Raw genomic sequence first — 21,759 nt, 5'->3', positions numbered from 1 at the left:
CCTTACAAATGAATGTAAGCCATTCATTTATCTCCATGTGTCATTCGTGAAACACATTTTAAAAGGAGTACCTTTATTTAAATATCATAACGGAAATTTAATTATATTGCTTTGGTCACACTACCACCTCACTGAGTCCTTTCCTCTTACATCTAACCGTAGATAGTGGTCTATCTGCCACCACCAGAGGTCTGGCAGCAGGTAGGCGTGTCACATCGTGAAAACCACAGAATGGTGCCTTCCAGTTGAACAGCAATGTCGACACGTGGTAACTGATAGCAACCTAAAAACGAGTATCTGCTCTCATCTTGATTCCTCTTATACTCACAGGCTGGCTGATGATTTGGACCCAAAAACTACAATAATAAAATCCTCTTACAATAGTTCTGTAACCATGCATTTAAGAGATTATATAGCACATCAGTCATGTATGCTCTCATTTCAAAATAAAAGAAAGGTACTTACTGCACTGAGTTCCCATAACCCCTCTTACCAACCACCCCGATCACTGAAATCCTCAAAGTATGGAGCTCTTTGCTATCATATTCTGTTTTCGTTTCACAACTACAGGTCTATAAGGCATATGGGTACAGTTCCAAAGTACTGTGAATTCAAAGAAGTGAGGGGTTTTCTTTGTTTGTGGCAAAATTAATATTGCAAGCTGCTATCACAGTATGCATTCTTCTGTAAGTGTGGCTATACTTACTATCCACGATTCCCCGATAGGAGTTTCTCCAGAAGGTATTTTTTTCTACTGAGGCATATACAATGCATTCAATGGCACCAGAGTTTCATTAAAGGAATTCTCTTGTTCCCTTCCTTCACATGGAAATGTCATTAACTGTATTAAGTTAACTCTCCGAATGTTAGGTTCTTAACCAACAAACAGTGCTTCTCCACAAGGGCGTACTTTGCCAAGCGTCCTTGAATCAGAACGACAGGCTGAATATGTAATAACAGATTCAGAGCCACCACCGCGGGTTGTGATCACATTTAAGGGGAACCCTTTTGTATTTATTGACGTTTTCCTTCAGTCATGGTTGTTCCCTTTCTGCCACCACCACCTTCAGCCTTTCAGGTAAATGAAAAGTTCAATTATATGTAAAGCGACCGTTAAATCAGCAGGCCCCTTGTGGGGGTCTGGGCCTCCCCTCCCTGCTCCAATCGCAAGTGTGCTCAATCCATTACCCTTCCTGAGGATCGCACATCCATCAGGTCGAGTGTGCCGGCCAGGGTGCATCTTATAGCTTTTACTGCATATGAGACGTTGCAGGCCTGTTCTCAGGAACTGCCAGGCAGACTGGGAATCACAGTCACGGTTAATAGCAGCGAATTGCCAGCTCTTGATGGGTGGGTAGTCACTCCTTTCAGTGGTTGCCCCCTGGGGGAGAAGGTAGAAAAACAGAGGGAGGGAATTAGAGTGACTTTGCACAGTCGAGCAGGTTCATGCCGCTGGATCAGTGGCAAGCATTGGCAGGGCTCCACTCTGGGGAGGCTCAAAACAACCTCACAGTCTCATTTTTACCAATTGGTGCTGCTGTGTCGCCAGTGGTGCCCAGGGATGGGGTGGGGGGCGGGGGGAGGCTGGGGAGGGAGGGGGCGCTGGGAAGGAGATGAAGGCAGAAGTCTCAGCTAAATTAAACAAACAAAAAGTCTCCTCGATACCGGTTAACCTACCCCAGTTAGCCCCGTGCTACTAATTGTACCAAACTGGTATTGGAAGTTCCCTGGGTGATTAAAGAGTTGGCTCACAAACTCTCTGCATAACCTTAATTTTTTCAAGGTTCTTTGAGTGGAGAATGGCTTATAATAATGATTTTGACTAATACGATTTTTGACATGCAACTTTAATGCTTAACCTTAGTACAACTCCAGAGCATTTCATGTGTACTCAGCTGTAAAGAGTGATGATTTAAAGGGATAATATAAGAAAAAGGTCGTTCTAGAATGAACCTCTAACAAATTGCATAAAGGGAGCTTATTATTCCATGAGTATGGGGATATGCTGCTCTTCTGATCATTTTTCTGCTTGGTTCAAAAAAAAAAATTGTTGAGACATGAATGGGAAAAGAAACAGGAAAAAATGAAATAGAAATCTGCAAGCAAGGAACATTCTTTTGATGGTTATGATTTCGTTGCCACTAAAGAGGCTCTACAATAATGTGGTTCTCCATCTCCTCTTTTGTTTTGGGTGAAGAATTCGCTCTAACAAGAAAATGCTGTTACTGGTTGGAGGCTTGCCTCCCGGGCCGGACCGGCTCCCCAGCAATTTGGTCCAGTACTATGATGATGACAAGAAGACGTGGAAAATACTCACAAGTGAGTGCCCTTCTTTATTCATTTACCCACCTATTTATTTCTGCGCAGAGCTGTCCTGATGGATGCGAAAACGTGGTTAATCAAATTAGACATTTTATTGATTTGTTACCCTTTGGAGGTCTGTTTATGTATCCCAGGGGATTTAGAGTAAAAGACTAAATTAACATTGCAGAGGTGGCCAATTTGGTCGTGGAATAGGCCTAAATTAAACTGGCCTAACCACTGCACGAGTTTGTGTTTCTGTGACAGAGAGGGGGTAGTAACTGAGATGTTCCAAAAGAAATTCTTCCGTTCTTTTTTCTTTTCTTTCTTCTTCTTTTTTTTTTTTTTTTTTTTGGTTTCTTGAAAAGTGAAAGGTTGGTGAATAGCACTAAATTTTCTCATATCCTGATGGTTGTTTAGTTCATTTCTATGTAACTAACATGTATTGTGCCTTTTAAGCATTTCTGCTCGTTAATCTTTAGTCTGTGGAACTGGGTCTTAGAGAAGCACTCCCTTCTGTTGCTCCACAGTTTGGGTGGACAGATACCCAGGGCCTGTCCCAGCTGCATTAAATTGTGCTTGCAGACTTCGGCCCAAGATTCTCTTCCTCCCCTCCTTACAGGGTGATTGTGTTTTACAGCAAACCTCTTGCCTTGGGCACCGAGATTTGGAACTTATTGTTATATTGGTTATGATTCCCAATCTGACTCAGTCATGGAATCAAAAATCATCATTTCTTGAGTGCAGCAGGCTGTGTGCACCAGGCCCCTCGTGGGCACAGTGGCTGCACTGGTCAATAAAACGAAATTTTAACTGTCAAAATTGCCCAGAGCTGTATAGATAAAATAATAAATGAGTAATTTTGATCCATAAATCAAAGCCATACATTTAAAACCGACAAAAGAAAAAGTTACATTTTCTTACAGCATTGTGTCTTTGAAGCAGTTATATATTTTATCAGCTTGTTGTTTTTTTTTTTTTGTTTGTTTAAATCAGTTCCTTTCCTTTTACTAAAGCCCTTTAAAAGAATAGAAACAGGACAACAGTTTGCCCATAAGAGCAGAAGAGGAGCACAGACATGTGAGGTGGTGCTTGAAATAATACATTTCGGAGCTGGCTTACCCCAGCGAAACTACCAGTAGCGTTGTCCGCGAGCACAGCGCGGAAGCTCCCTGGACGCCTATACACCACGGTTATAGTAAAGAAGTGAGGGGATAATAGCCGCAGGCTTAAGGAGAAGGAAGAAAGAAAAAGAAGTTAGAGATGTCTTCAAATGTTTTTTATTCTCTTTTTGACAAAAGTACTGTTGGGGCGCCTGGGTGGCGCAGTCGGTTAAGCGTCCGACTTCAGCCAGGTCACGATCTCGCGGTCCGTGAGTTCGAGCCCCGCGTCAGGCTCTGGGCTGATGGCTCAGAGCGTGGAGCCTGTTTCCAATTCTGTGTCTCCCTCTCTCTCTGCCCCTCCCCCGTTCATACTCTGTCTCTCTCTGTCCCAAAAATAAAAAATAAAAACGTTGAAAAAAAAAAAAAAAAAGTACTGTTAACAACGAGTGACCAACCGGTATTTTTAAAGTAAAACCAAAGAATCAATTATCTGACACTTGATCAATAGAGAAAGCCTAGGCAGCATAAGACACGGATACTAGGGGGAGGAGAGAAGAAGGAAAGACAAAGATTCTTGAAGAGCGATGACAGACGGAGATAGACAGAGGCAAAAGGATATCACACTCAAGCAATAAGTGATATTCGTTCACAAATCCGTCTGTTTTCCCAGACACACCAGGCAAGGTCCAATTTGTTATTGGTTTGAAGCCCTTCATTAAAGGCAAAAAGATTCACTAAAGCATCATGAGTAATACCTAAGAAAAGTCTTATGTTCGTTTTAAACCTTGTTCGGAGACAGGGTGGTCATCCCATTTATTCTCCAAACTGGGACACTTTAGAGCATGAAATGGGGACCTACTGATGGGACAATAGGTATACACTGAAACATAAGGTCACCCTACTCAAATCTTTCACGTTGCCTGATTTAGCTCTTTACTTAGAAGGAACTGGTAAGAAGGCATGAACTTGAATCTGTCAGATCTGATTCAAACCCATGTCTATGATCTTGAGCGAGGCATGTAAATATCCCAATTCATGGCTTCTTCATTCTTGTCAGCACCATTTGAGTATTTTTAAAATAAAGTGTTTATAAGTCATCTGACATTGTGTGAGCTCCACAAATTGCAGGTATCATGACTAGTATTGTAACATCACTACCAATATTAGCACAAGGATTGTGTATAGTTTTGTACCCTAGAGGTATCGGTCAACTCAGGCTCTCCAATGCAGAGGAGAGACAAATTGCACTGCCACAGGTACAACACTTGGACCCGCTGCCCCCGAGTCAGGAGCCTGTTTTCCATGGTTTTCATATGTTGGATGTGGCAATCCACAGACTAAGAAGTAAAGATAAATGGGTATCTATCTGTTGACTCCATTCACCAGGTTTGACATGGAAGGAAACAAAGACATTAATGTATAGACTTCTTATAACGGGAGCATACTCCAAGACCTTGAACCTTTTTTCTACAGTCAGGCACACTCCTAGCTCTGAAATAATGTCTACTCCACTTACACTCTTCATTTCACTGGAACCTGTACTTTAAAAAATAGAGTTTATTACCTGTTGGGCTGTGACCGCGTGGCCCCAAGTGAGGGCATATTTTTCAGGTTGGTTGGAGAGATATAGACAGCTTACCTGGATGATTTCTGCTGTTGGTCTGTATTTTTTAATCCAGGCATCTTATTTGACTAATAAAATAAGTCAGGTCACTGAAAGCTTTCCACACTATTTGGGCCATCTAACAATAAAAGAAGAAATGTTTCTCACTGGAATAAAAAAACCAAAAATCCACATTCTCCCCAAATCCAATGAAGCATTATGGATTTCAAAGCTGCCCACTGACGTTCTTTTGACCCAGATGAACTGCTGAAGTTTCTGGCAGGGGGACCAGGACGACAATTAAGGCTACGAGACGGTGCCTGGTTTGGGGTCTGCTTATTTATTAAATGGCTGTCTCCATACAAACAAACTAACAAGCTTAACTAGCAAACTCGAGGTTAGCCCAAGCCTCTGAATCTTAAGACTCCTTCGCCCACTTGGCTCGAGCACACATTTCTCAGCCCGTCTCGCAAATATGCTCCTTTGAGAAAGATGCCATTCCACGGACAGGAGCATGACCACCGCTGTGGGAGCCATGGCTTACATGAATTATATAACAAAGAAGAATTAAGAGGAAAGGCAGTCATCCTCTCTCTCTTTTCTCACCCTGTTATAGTTACGTTTTAGAATCACAGTTGAAGGGGTGCACAAATAAGAAGTTGAATGGAGGAGGGGTGAGTAAAAGTGAGAGAGTGGATCTACAGAACATAAAGAAAACAAAATCCAACCATCAGCCAGTCAGCGGCCTGGTCTACCTGAACAGCAAAGGGAACAATTATTCTCGCTGAAAAGACTGTTTTTTGGGAACATGCTGGCATAGATTGCGTTTTCATCCTCCCCTTCGGAAAAATCATTTAATATAGCATTATATAATTAACGTTGAGAATGGTGACAGACCTCCGTGGTCTCTCTTAAAAAAGTATCGAGAAATAACAGGCAAAAATGGCTGTAAAGTCCCTTTGTCAGTGCAAAATGTTAAGTAGTAACAGTAAAATTGGCATTGTTGTCCTCTTGATTGTTAATAACGGACGGGAGGTTGAGATGCACTTTTGTTCATTTTTATTTTACAGTTCTGCTCTTCCTGCATTTCTCACTCCTGCACGCAGTCTCCCGTTTCATTCTTAACTTATTAGGAAGCAGTACAGGAGACATGAATACTAAAATGGCCAGTGCAAAAAAACATGCCTCCTGTACTTTGCAGGCCCCAAATCCTTGGTGCAGAGATCACACAAAATAATTCCTGTGGTTACTCTGTACTTTTGATAGCACATTGCTTACAGATCAAAGTTTTTATGAAGCCCACACGTAGAAGTGGTTTGCATTCCCCCACCCCCACCCTGAGAGACAGCACTAAGGAGCCGTCTATTTTATTTGTCTTCTTCATTGGCCAAGTCCTTCACTGGTGGGGAAAGCTGTTTCCTGGGGACTGGCTTCCTTTTTCCTACATTTCGGATGAGAGAGTCTACTTTATTAAGTGCCTTCTGTAAGCAACGAGAAGGAAAGGAGTTCAAAACACAGATCTGTCCTTCCATGTGTCAAAGACGACTCCCCTTTCATAACGTTAGAATGAAAATTAGAAGAATTAAGTTAGCAAGGTTTCTTCGTTCTTTCGGCCACTGGGTTCCCTTTGTCAGAGGTAGGAAGAAATGCGTATTCTGCCCCCTCCCTTTCGGTTGATTTGCAGCTCTGGACTCTACCTGGTAATGCAAGGCTTTGGGGCCTTGTGTTTTTTAGTCACAGGAAATAAAAGAAACCGCCGTGCCCAGGTTTCCTGGGTTGTCTCCTCTGATCCCTGGAGGACACTGAACTTGATTCCATCCACACAGGGGCGGCCCTGGGCAGGGTGTCAGCGATTAATTTTAGGAATGTCACAAAGATCAGAGGCTAACTATACTTTCCATAAAGGTTGAAGGAATAGTACCAAGAAAACAAATTTTATAAAAGATATTGAACTTCAGTCCCAAAAGATAAACACAGGGTTGATCATATCCAATATCCAATAATTGCTGATTATTCAGAAAATCATAAACCTGTGTATTGATACTTTCATCTGGACTTCTTTCCTTAGCCGTTCCGTTTCTTGACCTCAGTTTATTTCTGTTCTTCGAGGATGTGTTGGAGGGAAAGTCAAGTTAGTCAAAAGCTAATATTCATTTCTTATGATTATTTGTTTAGCAAGAAATAAAAAGTAAGTTAAATTGAGGGTTTTATACCTGTGGGTTTCCTTTATTTACATTATCTTTAGACCCAAACCTCACAAAGTATTTAATTTTATTTCATTTCATTTCATTTCATTTCTAGACAGGTAGGTAGACTCTATAGATAGTGCATTTCTCATTGCAGAAGAACCTCAGAAAACAATTAGGTGCTTCCAGAAGGACTCTGAAGCTGTCTGGGAAGAATTTAGACTTGTTTACAGACCTTGTTCCTTCATGTAACAAGCAATTATTAAATACCCACTCTGTGCTGGGTGGGAGGATAGAATGTAGATAAGATAATCTCTCGAGAACCTAAGGAGGCAATTATAATAGAGTGTGCTAAGGGATAGAGAAGGAACCCTCAGGGTGCTAGAGAAGAACACAGAAGGGGCTCTTAGTCTAAAGAGGAGAGGATGGGGCGCCTGGGTGGCTCAGTCAGTTGAGCATCTGACTTCAGCTCAGGCTATGATCTCACGGTTAGTGGGTTTGAACCCCATGTCGGACTCTGTGTTGACAGCTCAGAGCCTGGAGCCTGTTTCAGATGCTGTGTCTCCCTCTCTCTGACCCTCCCCCATTCATGCTCTGTCTCTCTCTGTCTCAAAAATAAAATAAACGTTAAATTAAAAAAAAAAATAAATAAATAAGTGTTTAAAAAAATAATAAAATAAATAAAGAGGAGAGGTTAGGGAAGATTTCCTCAAAATGACTTTCTATGAAGTTGAAAAAAATGGGTAGGAATTATTAAGGCAAAGAAGTGGATGAGGAGGTATTTTAGTAGGAGGGTCTAGGACTAGGAATGCCAAAAGGCAAGAGAGAGCTGGTGCCTTCTAGAAACTGAAATGAATTTATGCATCTTTTGGAGAGTTTGAGGCTAGGAAAGTATATGGTGGGGCTGGAGGGTTAACCACGAACCATATTATATGGGACTATTTCAAGGAATTGTTAAGATAGGTTTAAGAAGCAAAAACTGAGGAGAAATACTATTCTAATTTTAGTTTTCAGTGTTAGTGAAAACGTAGTGATCTAAAGACGTTATATAATAGCATGGCAGTCATCTCTTAGCTTGGAACTTATTTCAGGTCATGGAGTGGTTGTTTCCATGACTCTGGACAAGAAGAAGGAGAGAGAATTGTGTTTGGACTTTTTAAATATGTTAGCATCTAATTTTACCTTCAATGAGCTCAATTCTAATTTGAGATACTTGGCTGCACATTGCTATATATCTTGAATTATTTGCTACTGTGTATTCATGCCCCAGTGCATTAGTGGATTTTTCATAGATTTTTTTTTAAAAATATGTGTGATGGTCACTCCAAAATACTGTATTTCAAGGAAGTTGGGTGCCTGGAAAAACTAGTTGACTTTATTTCTGGTTTATACCTCCCTTGAATATAGCAATTGCTTTTTCTCCAGAGAACAGCATGTGTACAAATAATTTTGATGCTTTCTTTGCACACAAGCTGTAGTATTTGCTACTGAGTCTGGTAGAAAGGAGGTATGAGTCACATGGGCTGCTTAAATTTGTTCTGTGTCTTTCCTAGGCAAATTGCAGACTAAGTCTGGCGAGCCAATGAATGTGAATACTAAAAGATTAGATGATCTCCTTGCCCAGCCCTCTCATTTTACACATTAATTTCATTCATTCAACAAATGTAATTGAGATCTTCTATGCAGCAGGCATTGTTCTCAATACAGAGAAAACAGTGCTGAGTCAAAGCAAATATTATCACACCAATCCTAGATTTTGGTGGTGCAGGGGGTGGGGGGGCAGCATTAATAATAAGCCCAGATTCTGGGCTGATGGCTCAGAGCCTGGAGCCTGTTTCCGATTCTGTGTCTCCCTCTCTCTGCCCCTCCCCCGTTCATGCTCTGTCTCTCTCTGTCCCAAAAATAAATAAACGTTGAAAAAAAAATTTTTTTTTTAAAAAATAATAAGCCCAGATAGGGGCGCCTGAGTGGCTCAGTCAGCTGAGGGTCCAGCTTCGACTCAGGTCATGATCTCACGGTTCGTGAGTTCGAGCCCCGCGTTGGGCCCTGTTCTGACAGCTCACAGCCTGGAGCCTGCTTCGGATTCTGTGTCTCCCTCTCACTCTGTCCTTCCCCGACTCGTGCTCTCTCTTTCTCTCTCTTCCTTCTCTCAAAAAAAAAAAAATTATTTTTTTTAATTTATAGAAAATAATAATAATCCCAGATAGCAATATATAATAATAAAATGTGATAGTGTTCTGAAGGAAGAGCGTAAAGGTGTGAAAGGTGTATGAGATCTGTAACAGAGACGGCTGATCTAGTTTAGCTTTCCTAGAGAATGTCACCAAAGAAGAGGCATTTGAGCTAAGAACTGAAGGATGAGACAGAGTTCGCCAGGTAAAGATGTGAAAAGAAGGTTGTTCCAAGTTAGTTAATGATAAATTAATAGTAAGTACTTGGACCCCACAGAAAGAAGATGCATGGCTGAAATCAAAGAGTGAAGGGGAGAAAGATATGACATATGGCAAAAGACATTAGCAGAAACCAGACCATGGAGGCACTTCTATGGCAGGTTCACAAATTTGGCTTTTACTTTAAGTGACTGAAAGAGAGAAGGTGTCATACCCAGAGTCACACGATGATTTAGTGGCAGGATGAGGAAGAGAACACTGGCCTCTGTATTTCCATCAAACAGTGCTGCCTCATGTACCACACCAATCTGTCTCACCAACAAGTGCCATTAGTCAAGAGCCCAAGCAGATGAATGAGATTTAATCTGTGCTGACCCATTTCACCCATGAAAATCTAAATGGATCCAACGTACTTGTCGTAGTACCTCATTCAGACACTAAAACGGGTATAGGTTAATTGAATGAATATTCTACTCCTAGAGGTTAAGAATATTATCTTGGTTTATGGACTAAACTGCAAATTATGAAAATTTGCATTTCATATTACTGGACAAGCCATAATTCAATGCAGGTTTCTTAACATTTTCACTCTGTCTTTGAAGCAGTATCAAAAATGAAACAACAAAACACACACAAACACAGACACACACACACACACACACACACACACACACGCACACCACAGAGTGACATCTTTCAGGACAGATAGGTCTGAATTGAAATATACCCCCAGACATTTGCTGACTGTGAGATCTTGGAATGCTGCTTTCACTCTGATCCTTCTCATCTGCAAAGTGAATATAATTATACCCACCTTTTTAGAGTTATTGTGAGAATTAAGTCAAATCATAGAAATCAAGCTCTAGGCTCAGTATCTGGAAGATAGCTGTTCCTTAATAAATTTTTAGTCTATTTAGTTAGTTTTGCATATAATCAAACAGAGGAAGCCAAAAGGTTGAATCTTGTCTTTCATCGAGGGTTTGAGAAAGAAGATACACCTTTGATTCAGAACGAAATTTCTATTTCTAGCATGAAACGATGTGTGTCAATCAAGATGGACTAGATGACGCTGTGGTAAGAAACAACTCCAAGATCTCAACAAAAAATTTATTTCTCACTCATGCTATGTGTCCAACACGGGTTGGCAGAGAGCAACTGTTCATCAGTCATTAAGGATCCAGGCATATGGGGCTGCATCTTAACGTGTATTTCTGTCATCAATGCAATGGGGGAAGAATGTGCTGCAATGTCTTGCATTGGCAATTAAAAGTGACAGTTAGCATTTATGCTAGGTCTCAAGACCACGCCCCATTTTAAGTGGGCAGGGAAGTGCAATCTTACGAGGGTTCAGGAAGAAGAGAATCCAAGTACCTGGTGAACAATGCAATGTGTCCACTATAATCTGTCCCACTGGACATTAAATATTCCATGAACCCTCCTTGCCATGCTCGAAGCACATTCACTCCTCCCCACAAGGGGAGATCACCCTAAATCATCAAGCTCAGTGATGATCTCTGGGTGATGGACAATCATCTCAATATCAGGTTCATTTGTTCTTGATCTGGATCTGGAAACAAACTAAAAAATCAAATTATGTAGTCTCCTCCCACATCGTGCACAGTGATGGATTAGGAACAGGATCAGCACAATCAACATCTTCATGTGGAAAGAGCATCACAATTTAGCAATCCCACCAAACAGACATTTTGAAGGGTGCCTATCCAAGTTTGTGTTCCTTGATTAGGGACCTCCCTAGTTCTGTTCCTTGTCCTTTGTCCCCCACAGCCCCTGGTTCCACCTTATGGGAGATCCCATTATCTTTTTCCATTATCTTCCTTGGACATATCTGAAGTGAACCTGAGACGATGCTCTTCCTGGAAGCCGAAGAGTTTTTAAGTATCTTTCATGTCTGTAGACATTTAGGTGACGGTGGTTAAGTCTCTAATTTCCACAGCCTCTTTTAATCCAGGCTGGTGGCTCTTTTGGCAGTTAATTCCCTAGAAAACTTAGCTATCTTCTTATGTTTACATCCACTCCATGGTCAGTGACCATGCCCACAGTTCTTTTCCGATATACTTCTTAGATTGCTTTTTCCTTCTTTTTTTTTCAATTTTCATTTTTCCTCTCTTTTTCACACATCCATGCACACATACACACACACACACAAACACATACACACACACTCTAATACTCTCTCTATTTGTATATTTATCAGTCTTTAAGGGAAAGCTCCCTTTTTATTCTTTTCCCTGAGTTAAAAGAATTTACTGGGTATCTCGCCCTTCACTCAAACTTTCTTCTGAGATACTCTAATGTGGTGAATTTACTGTGAAAACCATATCTTTAACTTTGTCTCTGTCAGCTGAGTTTTAATTTACACTTTTTGCTCAAGATTCACTTCATTTTGTGTATGATACACAAAACCAAAAGCTCTTACCAGATGAGATTTTTTAAAAAATTACTTCTTTCAATGCTGCACACTCCTAAATTTCTGGACTCCATTTCCTTAATCCTGCCTATAAATGGGCCGATTTGGGGTTACCTGTGTGGTTCAGTCAGTTAAGCGTCTGCCTCATGATCTCAGCTCAGGTCATGATCTCATGATTCCTGAGATTGAGCCCCACGTAAGGCTCTGTGCTAACAGCACAGAACCTATTTGGGATTCTTTCTCTCCCTCTCTCAAAATAAATAAACTTTAAATAAATAAATAAGCCAATTTTGTTGGTGAGATCACCTCTTTTTTTGTAGATCTTGCCAAGTGCTACCAACAGTAAACAATTGTGAACATTGTGAACATTCTGTTTTCCAGCCTTGGAAGTGGAAGATTTTTTTTTTTGGGGGGGGGGGAGGTGCAAGAGAGTGAGGGGCAGACAGAGAGAGAAAGAGAGAGAGAGAGAGAAGTGGGGCTCAGCTGGGGCTTGTATTCACCCAAAGCAGGGCACGAACTCACCCAAAGTGGGGCTTATGCTCACCCGATGTGGGACCTGAACTCACAAACTGTGAGGTCATGACCAGAGCCAAAGTCTGACGCTTAACGACTGAGCCACCCAGGCGCCCAGTGGTGAAAGATTATTAAATAACGAATCAGCTATCTAAATAAGACCAAACAGCAGTTTTACCAAGTGGTTTTCCATGCCATAACACGCATTTTCATCTTTCCACCCTCCAGTCTCAACTTCATTGTCATCAGTCACTGTGGGCCTTCTTGGTAGCAAACCCGATGTTAGGCTAGACTAGGGAGTCATAACGACAATCCCAAAATCTCACTGGCTCATTTCTCTTCAAGTCACCTGTCTCTGGTAGGTTTGCTGGAATCTCTGTTGCACTGCTTATTCCAGTTCTCAGGCTCATGATAGCTCCATGATTCAGCTTGTCGCTGTTGCCATGGCAAGAGAGAGGACAATTTCGTACAGACTCTTTAAGCTCCTGCTCTGAATTTAGCACATTTTATTGGCAAAATAAGTCACCTGGCCACACCTAACTTCAAAGTGGGTGGAAAAATATAATCCTCCCAAGCTCTCAGGATTATCAAAATATTTCTTGAATATCCCTGATGATTACAAACCATGCACCCTATGTTCAGTGAATATTTGAACCACTCTTGTCACATGCAAACTATCCTCGTTCCTTCTGTGAACAGTGATGAGTTAGAAGAGAGAGCTGCTTCATGCATCTTTCTATCTGTTCCTGCATCAGTGTGACTTTGCTGACAGGACTGATATTTATTCACAGAAGATTAGACACCTCTGTATTAAAGGAAATGTTTAAAAATACATTCCAGGGGTACCTGGGTGGCTCAGTCAGTTAAGCGTCCAACTCTTCATTTCAGCTCAGCTTGTGATCTCATGGTTTTGAGTTCAGGCCCCATGTCAAGCTCCCACCCTGGCAGTGCAGAACCTGCTTGGGATTCTCTCTCTCTCCCTCTCTCTCTGCCCCTCCCCTGCTCTCTCTGTGTGTCTCTCAAAATAAATAAATAAACTTTTAAAAAAAAGAAAGAGGGGCACCTGGGTGGCTCAGTCAGTTGAGCATCTAACTTCGGCTCAGTTGATCTCGCAGTTCGTGAGTTCGAGCCCCACGTTGGGCTCTGTGCTGACAGCTCAGAGCCTGGATCCTACTTTGGATTTTGTGTCTCCCTCTCTCTCTGCCCCTCCCTGCTCACTTGTGCTCTCTCTCTCTCTCAAAAATAAATAAGCATTTAAAAATTTTTTTTGAAGGAAAGGTATTATAAATAAATAAGTAAATAAATAAATAAATAAATCCCAAATATTACAATGCATTTGGGATAGAATTTTTATCATCTTTATTTTTTTTAATGTTTATTTATTTTTGACAGAGAGAGAGAGTACGAGCGGGAGAGGGACAGAGAGAGAGGGAGACACAGAATCTGAACCAGGCTTCAGGCTCTGAGGTGTCAGCATAGAGCCCAAGGTGGGGCTTGAACTCATAGACTGCGAGATCATGACCTGAGCCAAAGTTGGACGCTTAACTAACTGAGCCACCCAGGTGCCCCTGGGGTGGAATTTTTAAAACTTTGACTCCCCTCAGGGCACCTGAGTGGCTATGTCAGTTGAGTGTCTGACTTTGGCTCAGGTCATGATTTCGCTGTTTGTGGGTTCAAGCCCCACTTCAGGCTCTGTGCTGACAGCTGGGAAACTGGAGCCTGCTTTGGATTCTGTGGCTCCCTCCCTTTCTGGCCTTTCCTCGCTCACATTCTGTCTCTCTCTCTCTCAAAAATAAACATTAAAATAATAATAATAAATAAAATTTTGACTCCCCTCAAATAGTTTAATTATGTCTGAGTTTATGTAATTTTAACTATTTCTACTGCTTGTTATATGTAAACTACTACACAACTATAATATAGATATGCAAACATGTATATAGATAAACATTGCATTGATCCACAGAATTCCCATAGACCAGAATGGTTTTTATTATTTAAAGAGAACTCATTAAAAAAAGGATTAAAATGACTTTCAAAATTACAACAAAAAATGGAAAGATAATTGGGGTGAGTGATTATTCTATGCAAATACCTCCGTCAAAATAAAGCAGTAATTAAGGCAAAGTGCAAATAAGCGAACTGTTTCTTTTCAGATTCTCAAGATCACTTTGTGCTGGAGTTAGGAAGTAAATGTGTATTTCATGACTCTGTGGCCAGTTAGAAATTGGTTTTGTGTGTCATATACAAATGATCACTCTCTGTCCACACCTTTGTACTTGTTAATTATATTGTTTTTGATGGAGCAGTCATGCTTCCTAGAAGATACCTTAAGAGCCTGGCCACATTTAGCTGGCTTCAACAATGGTTTTGCCGAAAGGGGACTGTTGAGCAGACATGTTCTTACCTCTGTGTCTGGATGCCAAGGCAAACAATTGCTTCTTATAGCGGGTGCTAATTATTAATCCTACTGGCATGCCTTGTTTCATCGTTAAGTCTTAATTTCTTAAAAAAAAAAAAAAATAAGATGGAACTCCAGTTATTTAGCTAGAACAATAATCATTGTGAATTTCAAAGACCAAAATCTTCCCACATTTTTATGTTGAGAACCGCAAAGCACTTTCAGAAAACCCTACTGCTAAGGCAATGATGTATCGCTTTTGCTTTCATTATATGTTTTTAATCAGAGCATGACTTCACACTAGACAAAGCGATGCTTTATGCATGGTCTCACTTGTTTTTGCTAAAATCTTTTGACATGATTAATTTTACTTTAATGCTTTTGTCTTGTTGTAATGGTAAGGATGATGGGTATAAACCAAGCAAAAATACATGCTTTTCTATTATAATGCCTCTGAGCATTAAAAATATCTTAGATGAAAAGGAAAAAAAAATCACAGGAGACTGGTCTGACTGGAATTAAATTTCTTGCTACCTGAACACAGAGTACATGAGATTTAAAAAAAATGATTCAGTCATTGTTTTTAGTTTTATTTTTGGTATTTTTATAGCAATTTATTCATCTGTATGATTAGATCTGAAGAGGAGGAGAGAGACTGTGGCTCACAGATTTTGATCTCATTTGTCGCCTTATGGCATTTACTTCCTTCACAGTATTAAGGGACCAAAATATTAACCAATTTTATACAAGGTGTATCTCAACCAGAGATGAAGATAAAAACAGGCCATACCTTGCCTTGGTGATGCCTGGCATTGGATATAGGATAGTTTTCGGCTATACTAATTTTCAGTCTAAAAGATACCCTTTGTCCAAGTTACAGAAGAGCAGTGATATAAGTGACTTTATGAAGGAAACAATAGCTCATTCAACAAGTGAGACTTGCCCTGTGAACAGCTGCCCAAGTATCAATTTTACCATATTCACTTTTTCTTTTTTTCCTTAATAAATGATGGAGTTGTTTACCCTTATTACAAGAGTATGCTACTTTCTTTTTTTTTTTTTTTTTTTAACATTTATTTAATTTTGAGAGACAGAGAGAGAGCATGAGCCGGGGAGGGACAGAGAGAGAGAGGGAGACACAGAATCCGAAGCAGGCTGCAGGCTTTGAGCTGTCGGCATAGAGCCCGACGTGGGGCTGGAACTCATGGACCGTGAGATCATGACCTGAGCCTAACCGTGGCTTAACCGACAAAGCCACCCAGGCGCCCCTGCCACTTTCCTTTTTGCTACATAACTTGTATGCTTGTTTTACTACCTCCTAAATGATCTTAAACAACAAAAATATCATCTAGTGCTATCCAATAGAATTTAATGCAGTGATGGAAACGTTCTTTCTAACATCAAAGTCCAATACAGCAGCCACTAGCCACTTGTGGCTATTGAGCACTTTACACGTTGGCTAAAACAGAGAAAATGAGTTTCCAATTTTATCTAATTTTTTTTCTTTTTTTTTTTCAACGTTTTATTTATTTTTGGGACAGAGAGAGACAGAGCATGAACGGGGGAGGGGCAGAGAGAGAGGGAGACACAGAATCAGAAACAGGCTCCAGGCTCTGAGCCATCAGCCCAGAGCCTGACGTGGGGCTCGAACTCACAGACCGCGAGATCGTGACCTGGCTGAAGTCGGACGCTTAACCGACTGCGCCACCCAGGCGCCCCGTCAATTTTATCTAATTTTAATAAATTTACATTTAAGTCACCTCCCATAGTAAGTGGCTTCTGCACCAACAGCAAGCTCTAGATGACAGCTTTGCGATACCCAGCTTTACTTTGGAGAGCTGTCTGCCACCCCAACCTTGCTGTCCCAAACCTAGTCCCCTTTGTGCAAAGAAAAAAATAGGTGACGCCCATGAAATAAGTAAATCCAAAGAACACCCAATGAACCACATGTGAGCTCTTTTCTAGGTACTAGAGTTTCACCTTTTAATTTCACATTCTCTCCATCTCTAAGTCTGGTGTATTCATTTCCTGGAGCTGCCGTCACAAAATACCAAAAACTAGGTGACTTAAAACAACAAAATTTGGGGGCTCCTGGGTGGCTCAGTTGGTTAAGCATCTGACTTAAGCTCAGATCGTGATCTTGTGGTTCATGAGTTCGAGCCCCGTGTCGAGTTCTGTGTTGACAGCTCGGAGCCTGGAGACTGGTTCAGATGCTGTGTGTGAGTGTGTGTGTGTATGTGTGTGTGTGTGTGTCTGTCTGTCTGTCCCTCCCCCTGCTCTCTCTCAAAAATAAATAGACATTAAAAATTTTTTTTTAAACTGACAAAAAATGTACCCTCTCACATTGCTGGAGGCTAGAGGTCTAAAATCAAGGTATCAGCAGAGCCACGGGTCCCTGCAAAGACTGTAGGGGAGAATGCTTCCTTGCTTCTTCCTGGCTTCTGGTGGCTCCTAGAAATCCTCAGTATTCCTTGGTCTTTGGCTTCCATCGCTTTAATCTCTGTTTTGTCTTTACACAGATTCCTTCCTCATGACACTCTTCTGTATCCAAATCTTTCTTCCCTTTCCTTCATAAAAACACCTGTCATTGTCTCTAGGACCCACCCTAATCCAGTCTGACCCGATCTTAACTTGATTACATTCACAAAGACCCTATTTCCAAATAGGTTTATGTTCACAGGTCCTGGGGGTTAGGATTTAAACATATCTTATCGGGAGACACAATTACCTCACAACCCCTAGCAAACGATACACATAAGGAAAACACACAACCAGACAGACAGCTGTTAGACACTTACTGTGTGGAAGGCACACATCCTAGTCACTTCACTTGCATTTATTCATTTAATTCTTACAGCACCACTATGGTATTAGGCGCCATGATGATCCCTACTTGAGATGAAGAAATGGAGGCACAGAGACATCAAGTAATTCGCTCAAGATCACACAGATGGTAAATGGCAGAGCCAAAATGTGTACCCAAATAAAGCTCGAGAGTCTGCACTCTTCTGTTTCTCATTACTCAAGTAATAGCCAAGTGCATATCATAAAAAAAAGTTCAAGGTGAAGCAACACTGGACGGGTCACTTCAGCATTTTATGCTATGCAGAATAGAATGGAATGTTCTCTGCACAAATTGAATATATTAATATCATGCATATCTATTTGTTGAACTTTCCAGTATTTCCTTTGTTATTAATTAAAGAATGTTGGATTGAGTTATTCTTAGGGGAACATCATCCTAGAAATGAGGTGATCTTCCCTTCTAAGGGACTTGCAACTCCTGCCATTGCTTTTGTATGTACCTCCTCACTTGCAGAAAGATCTGTGTAAGATCTGTGTGCCGACACATGATTCGCTAACGAGGGAAAAACTGTGCATGTATGCTTCCTTGCTTGTCTGTTTTATCTTGTATTAGTGACACAGAGGGCCTCCTTCGTCTGTAGTGTATCGGTAAATCTCAGATCTTCGTTCCCTGTCCGTTCATAAATTTGTCTGAAGTATTTCATTACTGTAATCACTAAGTTTACCAAACACCAGTAGCTGCTCTTGTGTGTGCGTAAATATTTCCTAGGATTAAATTACTTCTTCCACTTTAGAGCTTCCATTTAAAAAAAAAAAAAAATGATAGAGCTTCCTTTTTTGTCTTTATTCTTGTCAAAAACCCAAGTCCTTTTTCCCACCTGAGTGATAATCAAAAGATCTATGTGCAGATGAATTAAGGAGAAGTGTAATGGTTTTGTGCTTTCAATCTTGTTATTAAATTCAAGGTGGGGGGTGCCTGGATGGCTCAGTCAGTTGGGTGTCCGACTTTGGCTGAGGTCATGGATCTCACAGCTCATGAGTTCGAGCCCCGCATCGGGATCTGTGCTGACAGCTCAGAGCCTGGAGCCTGCTTTGGATTTTGTGTCTCCCTTTCTGTCTCTACCCCTCCTCCACTCATGCTTTGTCTTTCTCTGTCTCAAAAATAAATAAACATTTAAAAAAATTTTTTTTAATTTGCAAGGTCGGATATCTTACATTGTGTTTGTAACAAATACATGTTAGTGGGTTTCTAGATCTAATTCAGAAAATAATCCAAGATGGTTCTCATATTTTGTGTATATATATTTCTACTGTCCAGTTCATTTACTAACCACAGCATTAGGGTTTCATCGCCAGCTGGTCTCAGCCCTGAACTGAAAAGCTTTGGTAGACCCGAGGACAAGATGAGGCCAGAAGGGTAGCACTACCAAGCGCTTTCACTGGACAGAGTAACCTTTCTTGACCTTTGGAAAATTGTGACGTTTCCCAGACTCCGTTTTCAAAAAGAAAACAGAAACGTCAAATACATATCTTTTTAAGAAGCAACTTTTGTTCTTTTTACCAAGTAAACTGTAGTCACTTACAAATATAATGGCCAATCCCTAGTCTATCATGGTTGGAGGAAAACCAAGGATAAGAGTCCAATTCTCTTTACAGCCCAGCTGGCCTCATATAGAAGGAATTCTTTTCCCAAGCCACAAGCTGTGCCCCACCGGCTTCATAGGGGCATATGTGACCGCTGGTAATGCCAGCCCACTGAAAGAGAGATGGAACAGTGCAAATCCATTAACACTACTGGAAAATAACAGGACATTTATTCTGCTGAAAGTAGGTTAGTAGCATCATCCTCATGCATGTTGCTTCCTTAAGCAGAACTGATGGAGGCAGGGAGGGCACAGAGCAGTACCTTCTGAGGTCTTCTGAGTTTCACTTGTTTGCAGTGTATAATGTGTCACTTGCCCGAATGCAAACACATGAAAATAAACACGTTTCCCAGAATAAAAAATTCCTGCGGCACCTTTTCCTTTTGAGAAGAAATATTGTTAGTAGAAGTTGTCTATCCAGGGGTCAGCCAACTTTTTCTGTAAAGGGCCAAATAGTAAATCTTCTGGGTTTTGCAGCCATGAGGGCTCTGTCACAACTACTCAGCTCTGCTGTTGTTGCATGAAAGTAGCCATAGACAATACATAAATGAATATGTGTGGCTGTGTTCTGGGAACGCTTTATTTATAAAACTAGGGGAAGAGCTAGATTTGACCCGCAGCGCGTAATTTGCCAACCTTTGCACTCTAATCTAAGGATCTATTTATTTTATTCATCAATCACACCTCTCGGTAGTAAAACAATACTTACGGTCTCATAACTGACATTTATGACACTGGCAAAACCCTTTACGTGCATTAGCTCGTCTAACCCTCACGACAATCCCATGGTGCAAGATCTATCACGACTCCCATTTTATAGAAGAGGAACCAAGGTGTTAAGAGATAAAATAACTTGCTCGATGCCCTGAGTAAGAAGCAAAGCCAAGATTCAAACTCAAGTAGTCTTGGTCCAGAGATCATGCTCTTAAGTCACAAGCCATACTGACTCCCAGCGAATATTTTGTGATCTTCCTCTTTAACTTTGGAGACAGACTCTGTTGTGAACATGAATGAGATACTTTCTCCGCCAGCACCATGAGGGCAGACATTCCATCTACCCTGTTGACTCGCTCCACTCCCCTGCCTGGCTCACCGGACATAGCCAACAGACACTGGGCAAATGTTGCATCAGGGGATTAACTCTCACGCTTGCCAGGGCCACAGGCCAGTCCCCAAAGTAGCTAAACATTGACTCAGTAGCCATGGGGTCCTCCAGAAAGTCGTATACTGCTTAGGCTGAGACAGTGTCGGCCTCTCAAGGACATGTCCAGCATGTATACGGTTATATTTTTTGCTTGTCTTTATTCTGTCTTTGAACTTGCAAGTATCTGTTATGAAAACCAGCCTCTTTGCAGACTATCGACGCAAAAGAAGTAAAGGAGAAAAGGATAAGGAAGAGAGTTTTGATTTTAGCAACACCAAAATGATAATGAACATTTTAATGAACATTTATTATGTGCCCAGCACCGTGTTGAACAGATGACATACATCTTCTTATTTAGATCACATTTTAAGGCAGAGACAACTACCCTGATAAGGATTCAGGAAACAAAGGCTTAGGATGACTAAATAACTTGTTGAAAATTATAGTTAATATTCCAAGGTACAAATTTTTTACTTCAAAATCTGGATGCTTAACCACTGTATGACACTGTCTTCGCTGAGATGCTCCACGGCTCGAAGCTAACATAGATGGGGAACTTGTTTGTGTAACACAGTGTGCTGCATGCCTTACATGGATTATCTCATTAAATACTCAGAGTAACGATGTGAGGTTGAGATCATTACTTTCTCCATTTATTAATGAGGGTCAGGGCGCCTGGGTAGCTCGGTCGGCTGGGCATCCAACTCCTGGTTTTGGCTCAGATTTCACAGTTCATGGGTTTGAGCCCTGCATTGGGCTCCCTGCCAGTGTAGAGCCTGCTTGGAATTCTCTCTTTCTGTCGCCCTTTCTCTGCTCCTCCCCTGCTTGTTCACTCTCTCTTTCTCTCTCTCTGAAAATAAATAAACATTTTAAAAAATGAGGAAACCAAGGTCAAGGACTGTTTCTAAGAAAGTTCAGGGTGGAGCCAGATTATGAACCCAAGCAGCTGTCTTTTTTTTAAGTTCATTTATTTATTTTGAGAGAGGTGGGGGGAGGGAAGGAGAGCATGAGCACACGCACGCACATGAGCGGGGTAAAAACAGAGAGAGAGGAAGAGAGAAAATCCCAATCAGGCTCCATGCTGTTTGCACAGAGCCAGACGCAAGGCCCTATCTCACGAACCATGAGATCACGACCTGAACCGAAATCAAAAGTCAGACGTTTAACCGACTGAGCCACCCAGGTCCCCCCGAAGCAGTGGCCTCTACCTCTTAAACTCAACATTACCGCCTTCATCTTGTC

At 41.2% G+C, this 21,759-nt stretch overlaps 1 protein-coding gene across 1 annotated transcript in view; it reads left to right on the top strand.

Annotated features, from left to right (window-relative positions):
* The window catches only part of KLHL14 (kelch like family member 14), a 104,519-nt gene that overhangs the window by 27,151 nt on the left and 55,609 nt on the right, over positions 1–21,759 (top strand). The window contains exon 2 of the mRNA XM_045457392.1: positions 2,198–2,319. Coding sequence (XP_045313348.1) covers positions 2,198–2,319 — 122 coding nt within the window. The remainder of the gene's footprint in view (positions 1–2,197; positions 2,320–21,759) is intronic.

Source organism: Leopardus geoffroyi, chromosome D3 (genome assembly GCF_018350155.1).
Source record: "Leopardus geoffroyi isolate Oge1 chromosome D3, O.geoffroyi_Oge1_pat1.0, whole genome shotgun sequence".
In the NCBI taxonomy this organism is placed as follows: domain Eukaryota; kingdom Metazoa; phylum Chordata; class Mammalia; order Carnivora; family Felidae; genus Leopardus; species Leopardus geoffroyi.
Note: the sequence above shows the minus strand (reverse complement) of the source record. Positions and strands in the feature narration are given on the sequence as shown.